Source organism: Bombina bombina, chromosome 11, assembly GCF_027579735.1.
Source record: "Bombina bombina isolate aBomBom1 chromosome 11, aBomBom1.pri, whole genome shotgun sequence".
Lineage (NCBI taxonomy): Eukaryota > Metazoa > Chordata > Amphibia > Anura > Bombinatoridae > Bombina > Bombina bombina.
The window spans coordinates 22,698,825-22,712,497 of NC_069509.1; the positions used below are offsets into that span (position 1 = coordinate 22,698,825).

The 13,673-nt window shown below is 39.1% G+C and overlaps 1 protein-coding gene across 1 annotated transcript in view; it reads left to right on the top strand.

The window, feature by feature from the left end:
- Positions 1 to 13,673, top strand: part of LOC128642117 (uncharacterized) — a 120,582-nt gene that overhangs the window by 40,129 nt on the left and 66,780 nt on the right. The window contains exon 3 of the mRNA XM_053694790.1: positions 11,321 to 11,569. Coding sequence (XP_053550765.1) covers positions 11,321 to 11,569 — 249 coding nt within the window. The remainder of the gene's footprint in view (positions 1 to 11,320; positions 11,570 to 13,673) is intronic.

Here is a 13,673-nt window from a genome sequence, read left to right on the forward strand (position 1 = left end):
TTATGTACTGAGATGCTAACTCTGTCCTCAATGCCTATACCCCTTTATGTACTGAGATGCTAAGTCTGTCCTCAATGCCTATACCCTTTATGTACTGAGATGCTAAGTCTGTCCTCAATGCCTATACTCTTTATGTACTGAGATGCTAAGTCTGTCCTCAATGCCTATACTCTTTATGTACTGAGATGCTAACTCTGTCCTCAATGCCTATACTCTTTATGTATTGAGATGCTAAGTCTGTCCTCAATGCCTATACTCTTTATGTACTGAGATGCTAACTCTGTCCTCAAAACTCTGTCCTCAATGCCTATACTCTTTATGTACTGAGATGCTAACTCTGTCCTCAATGCCTATAGCCTTTATGTACTAAGATGCTAACTCTGTCCTCAATGCCTATACTCTTTATGTACTGAGATGCTAAGTCTGTCCTCAATGCCTATACTCTTTATGTACTGAGATGCTAAGTCTGTCCTCAATGCCTATACTCTTTATGTACTGAGATGCTAGGTCTGTCCTCAATGCCTATACCCTTTATGTACTGAGATGCTAACTCTGTCCTCAATGCCTATACTCTTTATGTACTGAGATGCTAACTCTGTCCTCAATGCCTATACTCTTTATGTACTGAGATGCTAACTCTGTCCTCAATGCCTATACCCTTTATGTACTGAGATGCTAACTCTGTCCTCAATGCCTATACCCTTTATGTACTGAGATGCTAACTCTGTCCTCAATGCCTATACCTTTATGTACTGAGATGCTAAGTCTGTCCTCAATGCCTATACTCTTTATGTACTGAGATGCTAAGTCCGTCCTCAATGCCTATACTCTTTATGTACTGAGGATGCTAACTCTGTCCTCAATGCCTATACTCTTTATGTACTGAGATGCTAAGTCTGTCCTCAATGCCTATACCCTTTATGTACTGAGATGCTAACTCTGTCCTCAATGCCTATACTCTTTATGTACTGAGATGCTAACTCTGTCCTCAATGCCTATACCATTTATGTACTGAGATGCTAAGTCTGTCCTCAATGCCTATACTCTTTATGTACTAAGATGCTAAGTCTGTCCTCAATGCCTATACTCTTTATGTACTAAGATGCTAAGTCTGTCCTCAATGCCTATACTCTTTATGTACTGAGATGCTAACTCTGTCCTCAATGCCTATACCCTTTATGTACTGAGATGCTAACTCTGTCCTCAATGCCTATACTCTTTATGTACTGAGATGCTAACTCTGTCCTCAATGCCTATACCCTTTATGTACTGAGATGCTAAATCTGTCCTCAATGCCTATACCCTTTATGTACTGAGATGCTAACTCTGTCCTCAATGCATATACTCTTTATGTACTGAGATGCTAGGTCTGTCCTCAATGCCTATACTCTTTATGTACTGAGATGCTAACTCTGTCCTCAATGCCTATACCCTTTATGTACTGAGATGCTAACTCTGTCCTCAATGCCTATACTCTTTATGTACTGAGATGCTAAGTCTGTCCTCAATTCCTATACTCTTTATGTACTGAGATGCTAACTCTGTCCTCAATGCCTATACCCTTTATGTACTTAGATGCTAACTCTGTCCTCAATGCCTATACTCTTTATGTACTGAGATGCTAACTCTGTCCTCAATGCCTATACCCTTTATGTACTGAGATGCTAGGTCTCTCCTCAATGCCTATACTCTTTATGTATTGAGATGCTAAGTCTGTCCTCAATGCCTATACCCTTTATGTACTGAGATGCTAGGTCTGTCCTCAATGCCTATACCCTTTATGTACTGAGATGCTAGGTCTGTCCTCAATGCCTATACCCTTTATGTACTGAGATGCTAAGGTCTGTCCTCAATGCCTATACCCTTTATGTACTGAGATGCTAAGTCTGTCCTCAATGCCTATACTCTTTATGTACTGAGATGCTAAGTCTGTCCTCAATGCCTATACTCTTTATGTACTGAGATGCTAACTCTGTCCTCAATGCCTATACTCTTTATGTACTGAGATGCTAAGTCTGTCCTCAATGCCTTTACTCTTTATGTACTGAGATGCTAACTCTGTCCTCAATGCCCTATACTCTTTATGTACTGAGATGCTAAGTCTGTCCTCAATTGCCTATACTCTTTATGTTCTGAGATGCTAAGTCCGTCCTCAATGCCTATACTCTTTATATACTGGAGATGCTAACTCTGTCCTCAATGCCTATACTCTTTATGTACTGAGATGGCTAAGTCTGTCCTCAATGCCTATACCCTTTATGTACTGAGATGCTAACTCTGTCCTCAATGCCTATACTCTTTATGTACTGAGATGTAACTCTGTCCCTCAATGCCTATACCATTTATGTACTGAGATGCTAACTCTGTCCTCAATGCCTATACCCTTATGTACTGAGATGCTAACTCTGTCCTCAATGCCTATACCCTTTATGTACTGAGATGCTAACTCTGTCCTCAATGCCTATACCCTTTATGTACTGAGATGCTAAGTCTGTCCTCAATGCGTATACCCTTTATGTACTTAGATGCTAACTCTGTCCTCAATGCCTATACCTCTTTATGTACTGAGATGCTAACTCTGTCCTCAATTGGCCTATACCCCTTTATGTACTGAGATGCTAGGTCTGTCCTCAATGCCTATACTCTTTATGTATTGAGATGCTAAGTCTGTCCCTCAATGCCTATACCCTTTATGTACTGAGATGCTAGGTCTGTCCTCAAATGCCTATACCTTTATGTACTGAGATGCTAGGTCTGTCCTCAATGCCTATACCCTTTATGTACTGAGATGCTAAGTCTGTCCTCAATGCCTATACCCTTTATGTACTGAGATGCTAAGTCTGTCCTCAATGCCCTATACTCTTTATGTACTGAGATGCTAAGTCTGTCCTCAATGCCTATACTCCTTTATGTACTGAGATGCTAACTCTGTCCTCAATGCCTATACTCTTTATGTACTGAGATGCTAAGTCTGTCCTCAATGCCTATACTCTTTATGTACTGAGATGCTAACTCTGTCCTCAATGCCTATACTCTTTATGTACTGAGATGCTAAGTCTGTCCTCAATGCCTATACTCTTTATGTACTGAGATGCTAAGTCCGTCCTCAATGCCTATACTCTTTATGTACTGAGATGCTAACTCTGTCCTCAATGCCTATACTCTTTATGTACTGAGATGCTAAGTCTGTCCTCAATGCCTATATCTTTATGTACTGAGATGCTAACTCTGTCCTCAATGCCTATACTCTTTATGTACTGAGATGCTAACTCTGTCCTCAATGCCTATACCATTTATGTACTGAGATGCTAAGTCTGTCCTCAATGCCTATACCCTTTATGTACTGAGATGCTAACTCTGTCCTCAATGCCTATACCCCTTTATGTACTGAGATGCTAACTCTGTCCTCAATGCCTATACCCTTTATGTACTGAGATGCTAAGTCTGTCCTCAATGCCTATACTCTTTATGTACTGAGATGCTAAGTCCGTCCTCAATGCCTATACTCTTTATGTACTGAGATGCTACCTCTGTCCTCAATGCCTATACTCTTTATGTACTGAGATGCTAAGTCTGTCCTCAATGCCTATACCCTTTATGTACTGAGATGCTAACTCTGTCCTCAATGCCTATACTCTTTATGTACTGAGATGCTAACTCTGTCCTCAATGCCTATACAATTTATGTACTGAGATGCTAAGTCTGTCCTCAATGCCTATACTCTTTATGTACTAAGATGCTAAGTCTGTCCTCAATGCCTATACTCTTTATGTACTGAGATGCTAAGTCTGTCCTCAATGCCTATACTCTTTATGTACTGAGATGCTAACTCTGTCCTCAATGCCTATACCCTTTATGTACTGAGATGCTAACTCTGTCCTCAATGCCTATACTCTTTATGTACTGAGATGCTAACTCTGTCCTCAATGCCTATACCCTTTATGTACTGAGATGCTAACTCTGTCCTCAATGCCTATACCCTTTATGTACTGAGATGCTAACTCTGTCCTCAATGCCTATACTCTTTATGTACTGAGATGCTAGGTCTGTCCTCAATGCCTATACTCTTTATGTACTGAGATGCTAACTCTGTCCTCAATGCCTATACCCTTTATGTACTGAGATGCTAACTCTGTCCTCAATGCCTATACTCTTTATGTACTGAGATGCTAAGTCTGTCCTCAATTCCTATACTCTTTATGTACTGAGATGCTAACTCTGTCCTCAATGCCTATACCCTTTATGTACTTTAGATGCTAACTCTGTCCTCAATGCCTATACCCTTTATGTACTGAGATGCTAACTCTGTCCTCAATGCCTATACCCTTTATGTACTGAGATGCTAGGTCTGTCCTCAATGCCTATACTCTTTATGTATTGAGATGCTAAGTCTGTCCTCAATGCCTATACCCTTTATGTACTGAGATGCTAGGTCTGTCCTCAATGCCTATACACTTTATGTACTGAGATGCTAGGTCTGTCCTCAATGCCTATACCCTTTATGTACTGAGATGCTAAGTCTGTCCTCAATGCCTATACCCTTTATGTACTGAGATGCTAAGTCTGTCCTCAATGCCTATACTCTTTATGTACTGAGATGCTAAGTCTGTCCTCAATGCCTATACTCTTTATGTACTGAGATGCTAACTCTGTCCTCAATGCCTATACCCTTTATGTACTGAGATGCTAAGTCTGTCCTCAATGCCTATGCTCTTTATGTACTGAGATGCTAAGTCTGTCCTCAATGCCTATACCCTTTATGTACTGAGATGCTAAGTCTGTCCTCAATGCCTATACCCTTTATGTACTGAGATGCTAAGTCTGTCCTCAATGCCTATACCCTTTATGTACTGATATGCTAAGTCTGTCCTCAATGCCTATACCCTTTATGTACTGAGATGCTAAGTCTGTTCTCAATGCCTATACCCTTTATGTACTGAGATGCTAAGTCTGTCCTCAATGCCTATATCCTTTATGTACTGAGATGCTAACTCTGTCCTCAATGCCTATGCTCTTTATGTACTGAGATGCTAAGTCTGTCCTCAATGCCTATACTCTTTATGTACTGAGATGCTAACTCTGTCCTCAATGCCTATACCCTTTATGTACTGAGATGCTAAGTCTGTCCTCAATGCCTATGCTCTTTATGTACTGAGATGCTAAGTCTGTCCTCAATGCCTATATCCTTTATGTATTGAGATGCTAACTCTGTCCTCAATGCCTATGCTCTTTATGTACTGAGATGCTAAGTCTGTCCTCAATGCCTATACTCTTTATGTACTGAGATGCTAACTCTGTCCTCAATGCCTATACCCTTTATGTACTGAGATGCTAAGTCTGTCCTCAATGCCTATACCCTTTATGTACTGAGATGCTAAGTCTGTCCTCAATGCCTATACCCTTTATGTACTGAGATGCTAAGTCTGTCCTCAATGCCTATACCCTTTATGTACTGAGATGCTAACTAAATATACAGGAAATATTAAAGGGATTTGAAGATTAAAATGAAAGGATCACTCAGTACAGTAGAATTGCATAATTAACAAGTGCATAATAAAAAGACAATACAATAGCACTTTGGCCCCTATTTCTTAATGTGCGGATGGACATGATCTGCTATAGCGAACCATGTCCGCTGCACATCAATAAATGCTGATAACATACGCTGTCGGCATTTATCATTGCACCAGCAGTTATTGTGAACTGCTGGTGCAATACCGCCCCCTTCGATCGAGTTGATTTCTATCCGCCGCCTCAGACCAGGCTGACAGGTTATCGAGCAGCGCTCTTTAGACTGCTGCTTCATAATTTGTGTTTCTGGTGAACCTGAAGGCTCGGAGCTTGCTAAATAGACCCCTTACTCTGAATTTCAAATAAGCAGTAGATACTCTCCTATTTCCCGGCCCCTTGTATCATGTGACAGACACCAGCCAATCACAGACTAGTATATGTATACCCATATGTATACCCTGTGAGCTTGTGCACATGCTCAGTAGGATTTTGCTCCCCAGAAAGTGTGCATATAAAAAGACTGAGCAAAATGTGATAATGGAAGCAAACAGCTAGATTTATTGTTGGGCGGTAGCCGTCAAAACCAGCGTTAGAGGCTCCTAATGCTGGTTTTGGGCTACCGCCGGTATTTGGAGTCAGCCAGGAAAGGGTCTAACGCTCACTTTCCAGCCGTGACTTTTCCATACCGCAGATCCCCCTACGCCATTTGCGTATCCTATCTTTTCAATGGGATCTTTCTAACGCCGGTATTTAGAGTCGTGGCTGAAGTGAGAGTTAGAAATCTAACGACAAAACTCCAGCCGCAGAAAAAAGTCAGTAGTTAAGAGCTTTCTGGGCTAACGCCGGTTCATAAAGCTCTTAACTACTGTGGTCTAAAGTACACTAACACCCATAAACTACCTATGTACCCCTAAACCGAGGTCCCCCCACATCGCCGCCACTCTATTAAAATTTTTTATCCCCTAATCTGCCAACCGCACACCGCTGCCACCTACATTATCCCTATGAACCCCTAATCTGCTGCCCCTAACACCGCCGACCCCTATATTATATTTATTAACCCCTAATCTGCCCCCCCTCAACGTCGCCTCCACCTGCCTACACTTATTAACCCCTAATCTGCCGAGCGGACCGCACCGCTACTATAATAAAGTTATTAACCCCTAAGCCGCCTCACTCCCGCCTCAATAACCCTATAATAAATAGTATTAACCCCTAATCTGCCCTCCCTAACATCGCCGACACCTAACTTCAAGTATTAACCCCTAATCTGCCGATCGGAGCTCACCGCTACTCTAATAAATTTTTTAACCCCTAAAGCTAAGTCTAACCCTAACCCTAACACCCCCCTAAGTTAAATATAATTTTATTCTAACAAAATAAATTAACTGTTATTAAATAAATTATTCCTATTTAAATCTAAATACTTACCTGTAAAATAAACCCTAATATAGCTACAATATAAATTATAATTATATTATAGCTATTTTAGGATTAATATTTATTTTACAGGCAACTTTGTATTTATTTTAACCAGTTACAATAGCTATTAAATAGTTAAGAACTATTTAATAGCTAAAATAGTTAAAATAAGTACAAAATTACCTGTAAAATAAATCCTAACCTAAGTTACAATTAAACCTAACACTACACTATCAATAAATTAATTAAATAAAATACCTACAATTATCTACAATTAAACCTAACACTACACTATCAATAAATTAATTAAATACAATATCTACAAATAAATACAATGAAATAAACTAACTAAAGTACAAAAAATAAAAAAGAACTGTTACAAAAAATAAAAAAAATATTTACAAACATTATAAAAATATAACAACAATTTTAAACTAATTACACCTACTCTAAGCCCCCTAATAAAATAACAAAGCCCCCCCAAAATAAAAAAAAATGCCCTACCCTATTCTAAATTAAAAAAGTTCAAAGCTCTTTTACCTTACCAGCCCTTAAAAGGGCCCTTTGTTGGGCATGCCCCAAAGAATTCAGCTCTTTTGCCTGTAAAAGAAAAATACAACCCCCCCCCAACATTAAAACCAACCACCCACATACCCCTAATCTAACCCAAACCCCCCTTAAATAAACCTAACACTAAGCCCCTGAAGATCTTCCTACCTTATCTTCACCATACCAGGTTCACCGATCCGTCCTCCGAAGTCTTCATCCAAGCCTCGGAAGTGTTGATCCAAGCCCAAGCGTGGGGCTGAAGAGTGATGTCCATCCTCGGGCTGAAGTCTGGATCCAAGCGGCGGCTGAAGAAATCCATCATCGGGCTGAAGTCGGAAGTCCATCATCGGGATGAAGTCTTCTATCAAGCAGCATCTTCAATCTTCTTTCTTCCGGAGCGGAGCGGAGCCATCTTCTTCCCAGCCGACGCGGATCCATCCTCTTCTAACGACGCCTACTAGCCGAATGACGGTTCCTTTAAATTACGTCATCCAAGATGGCGTCCGTCGAATTCCGATTGGCTGATAGGATTCTATCAGCCAATCGGAATTAAGGTAGGAAAATTCTGATTGGCTGATGGAATCAGCCAATCAGATTCAAGTTCAATCCGATTGGCTGATCCGATCAGCCAATCAGATTGAGCTCGCATTCTATTGGCTGTTCCGATCAGCCAATAGAATGCGAGCTCAATCTGATTGGCTGATTCCATCAGCCAATCAGAATTTTCCTACCTTAATTCCGATTGGCTGATAGAATCCTATCTGCCAATCGGAATTCGACGGACGCCATCTTGGATGACATCATTTAAAGGAACCGTCATTCGGCTAGTAGGCGTCGTTAGAAGAGGATGGATCCGCGTCAGCTGGGAAGAAGATGGCTCTGCTCCGGAAGAAAGAAGATTGAAGATGCTGCTTGATAGATGACTTCATCCCTATGATGGACTTCCGACTTCAGCCCGATGATGGATTTCTTCAGCCGCCGCTTGGATCCAGACTTCAGCCCGAGGATGGACGTCACTCTTCAGCCCCCCGCTTGGGCTTGGATCAACACTTCCGAGGCTTGGATCAAGACTTCCGAGGACGGATCGGTGAACCTGGCATGGTGAAGATAAGGTAGGAAGATCTTCAGGGGCTTAGTGTTAGGTTTATTTAAGGGGGGGGTTTAGGTTAGATTAGGGGTATGTGGGTGGTGGGTTGTAATGTTGGGGGGGGGTATTGTATGTTTTTTTTTTACAGGCAAAAGAGCTGAATTCTTTGGGGCATGCCCCACAAAGGGCCCTTTTCAGGGCTGGTAAGGTAAAAGAGCTTTGAACTTTTTTAATTTTAGAATAGGGTAGGGCATTTTTTTATTTTGGGGGGCTTTGTTATTTTATTAGGGGGCTTAGAGTAGGTGTAATTAATTTAAAATTGTTGTTATATTTTTCTAATGTTTGTAAATATTTTTTTATTTTTTGTAACTTAGTTCTTTTTTATTTTTTGTACTTTAGTTAGTTTATTTAATTGTAGTTATTTGTAGGTTTTGTATTTAATTAATTTATTGATAGTGTAGTGTTAGGTTTAATTGTACATAAGTGTAGGTATTTTATTTAATTAATTTATTGATAGTGTAGTGTTAGGTTTAATTGTAACTTAGGTTAGGATTTATTTTACAGGTAATTTTGTTATTATTTTAACTATTTTAGCTATTAAATAGTTATTAACTATTTAATAGCTATTGTACCTGGTTAAAATAATTACAAAGTTGCCTGTAAAGTAAATATAAATCCTAAAATAGCTACAATATAATTATAATTTATATTGTAGCTATATTAGGGTTTATTTTACAGGTAAGTATTTAGCTTTAAATAGGAATAATTCATTTAATAAGAGTTAATTTATTTCGTTAGATTTAAATTATATTTAACTTAGGGGGGGTGTTAGGGTTAGGGTTAGACTTAGCTTTAGGGGTTAATACATTTATTATAGTAGCGGCGAGCTCCGGTCGGCAGATTAGGGGTTAATAATTGGTTAGGTGTCGGCGATGTTAGGGAGGGCAGATTAGGGGTTAATACTATTTATTATAGGGTTAGTGAGGCGGGAGTGAGGCGGATTAGGGGTTAATAACTTTATTATAGTAGCGGTGAGATGCGGTCGGCAGATTAGGGGTTAATAAGTGTAGGTAGGTAGCGGCGACGTTGGGGGCGGCAGATTAGGGGTTAATAAATATAATATAGGGGTCGGCGGTGTTAGGGGCAGCAGATTAGGGGTACATAGGGATAATGTAGGTGGCGGCGCTGTACGGAGCGGAAGATTAGGAGTTAAAAATAATATGCAGGGGTCAGCGATAGCGGGGTCTGCAGATTAGGGGTTAATAAGTGTAAGGTTAGGGGTGTTTAGACTCGGGGTACATGTTAGAGTGTTAGGTGCAGACGTAGGAAGTGTTTCCCCATAGGAAACAATGGGGCTGCGTTAGGAGCTGAACGCGGCTTTTTTTGCAGGTGTTAGGTTTTTTTTCAGCTCAAACAGCCCCATTGTTTTCTATGGGGGAATCGTGCACAAGCACGTTTTTGAAGCTGGCCGCGTCCGTAAGCACAGCTGGTATCGAGAGTTGCAGTGGCGTTAAATTATGCTCTACGCTCCCTTTTTGGAGCCTAACGCACTGAAAACCCAGCCATTCTGTGAACTCTAAATACCAGCGGTATTTAAAAGGTGCGGGGGAAAAAAAGCACGTGTAGCTAACGCACCCCTTTGGCCGCAAAACTCTAAATCTAGGCGTCAGTGTCTTAAAACTGCTGCTCAATCTGACTCATAAAATGTTTATTTTGACTTGAGTGTCCCTTTAAACGTTCATGATTTAGAGAGAGCATACAATTTGTTTCAAAACCTTTTCCAATTTATTTCTACTATTTGTAAATGTGCTTCTTTCTGTTCATGTCTTTTGTTGCAACCTAGCTCCAGCCTATGAGTGTATACTGAGGCTCAGGAGGGGGCACGTGTGTATTATCTAGTGTAATGCTTGGGGATGAATATATTTTACATTTCATTAGTAGTTTTAAAAGATTCAGAGGCCGATTATCTAAAAATCGCCATGATGGGGAGAAATCGTATGGTAGTCCTCGCATGGGCGACTTGCACTGATTTCTCTAAGGGGCTATCGTGAGCTGAATTACATAGGACGTAAGGAATCAATTTATAATAAAAATATAAAGAACTAATTCTACCATTTACATTAAAGGGACAGGAAAGACAAAATGTTTCCGTTCATGATTTAGATAAAACACACATTTCAAATTCACTTCTATTATCAATTTTGCTTTATTCTCTTGGTATCCTTTCTTAAAGGAGCAGCAATGCATTACTGGGAACTTGCTGAACAAATAGGTAAGCTAATCACAACAGGCATAATTGTGCTGACACCAATTAGCAGCCAGTTCCCAGCACCTGAGCCTATCTAGATATGCTTTTCAACAAAGTATACCAAGAGAATGAAGCAAATTAGATACAAGAAATGTTAGAAAATTGTTTAAAAATTGTATTTCTTCTAAGGAAATTTAATTCTCACTAAAAATCCATATGATATTGTAATTACATGTATATGTATGTATGCATCTGTTTGTCTATCTATCTATCTATCTATCTATCTATCTATCTATCTATCTGTCTATTTATCTGCCTGTATTGCAAAAGCTCTCTTTACATAGGTCACATAACGGTAGATACAAGATACTTGCCCTTCTCCCTGTAAATCTGAGTGTTGTACAGAGGGACACATTACTAATATGAATGTGTATAATACAAGGGGGGTTTCAGAAGGAGCACGTACCATTTAATATCTTGATATTTTTGTATCTTCCTTGTAGGTAAAGAAAAAGTAATTGTGGTGGTAGATGATCTGGATGACAGTGGTCCTGGTGTAAAAAACAGAATCCTACAAGATCAGACAAATATTAGGGATCAGGCCAGAGATATTTTCCTGTTCAGCACAGCAGATAAGCAGAACAGATCTGTGATGGAAAAAAAGCTTGAAGACATAAAGTATATCCTGAGACCGACCCATTACATACCTCCCAGTGACATCAGTACCCCTAGAAACAGCGCCAGTAGAAATGGTAAGTGAACAGGCTGGGGTTTGGGCATTTGTATTATTATTATCAATATATATAAATCAGACAACAATATATTTTCTGTTTTTATTTTGTTCACAAATTAAAAGGTTGAGAAATAAAACAATACATTTTGTAATAGATGTAGGTTTAATTGTAATCATAAAGGAAAAAAGGTAATCAGCTGCACTGGCGGTTATAATAAAAATCCAAAATTTATTAGTTCAGTTTAAAAACAAGGTACAAGCAGGCTAGGCAGACAGAACTTCCTAACATGTTTCGTGCCAAACACGGCACTTAATCATAGGACAGGTGTTCAAGGTATGGCCCCTTCCTTTTAAAGGGGCGATACCCAATAGTATGCTATGTACAATTTAAAAAGACAGTACTTAAAAAACCTATGCACTAAAGAGGAGGGAGAGGGAGACATATGCAAATGCAAGAGGAAAGAGCATTAGAATAGAGCATATGCAGGGGTTCAAACATGATATAAATCACCCAATAGTGTAGTTCATTAATTAATACGTAAATAAGTAAGTAAATAAATACAAAGTGAATTACATTAAATAATGAATTATACCTGAAAGCAGTGAGACTGCTATTATTTAAACTTAACAAAAAGTTTTCTTAGAACAACATAGGTGATAATAATAATGAAATAATATAAATACACTGTAGGGCTTACTGTGGCATGTGTATTAGCTATGCTACTTTTGATGCATGCATATGTGCATATGAGAAAAGAAATCATAATCATATGAAAAAGTATTTTGATAAATGGATCATCAATCAAAAGCCTATTACAGTATAATTCAGATTGGGATACAAAATTGTACATGCATGACTCCTTGGTAATACTTAAAATGTTGAATATACCAAAACCATTCATTTAGAGTAAGTAATATGCACTCCCAACATGAAATGCTGTACATCAAAATAGATAAAAACTAAGCAGAATTAAGGGAAGCCACTTATTCGAAGTAGTAAGACATGTCCCACTCTCTATTTAAGCCAGAGGGAGTTACAGTTTTGAGTTTATGTATCCAATATAACTCACGTTTCTGTAATAATTTACATTTGTTCCCCCCTCTAATTGGAGCTTCTATTTTGTCTATCACTGTGACAGTTATCAAGGCCTCATGAGTGAAGTGTACTTGATTAAAGTGTCTCGCCACAGCAGAATCTTTGTTATAATTCTTGGTGTCGTTGATGTGCTCCCTGACTCTAGATCTGAGTTCCCTCGTCGTTTGTCCGACGTATTGAAGGGAGCACATGCTACATTCAAGTAAATAAACAATAAATTCACTTCTGCAGTTGGCATAAAAGTTGACCATGAAATTTTCCCTAGTTACAAAGCTGGAAAAGCTATTACTTTGTCTAATGACACCACAAGTGATGCAGGACCTTGCTCCACACTTAAAAGTGCCTTTTTTCCTTAGCCAATTAGCGGCTTGTTTTCTATTACTGGTAACCATACTAGGGGCCAGTCTGGTTGCTAGGGTAGGTGGTTTTTTAGAGACGAATTTACAGGACTCAGAGATATTACACAAAAGTTCATCACTATTCAAAATATGGAGATTATTTTTCAAAATTTTACAAATATCGTAAAATTGTTTGGAATATTCTGTAGAGAATACCACAGAATCTCCATTGAATTTGCTCTTCTCCTTTTTACGACCAATAACTTCTGATTGTTTTTTATCCCTGACACTATCAAATGATTTCTGTAGTTCTTTTTCTGAATAGCCCCTCATTTTAAGCCTATTAGTAAGATCCACTGACTGGGTATAGAAATTACTATCAGAATTAGTATTCCTCCTCATACGAATATATTGAGCTCTCGGAATGGAGCGGATAAGATGGGGAGGGTGACATGACTTAGCATGGAGTATGGTGTTCCCTGCTGTGGGCTTGCGAAAAGTATCGGTTAGTATGGTACCCGTCTCAGTATCACCAGTTAATATTAAATCCAAAAAGCACGTTTTATATGGATCTATTTGTCCCGTAAATTTAAGGTTCAACTGATTATCATTAAGATAGTTTAGAAAATTGTTGAAATCTAGCGGGTCTTGTACTATAAAGATCAAGTCATCGATAAATCTCATGTATT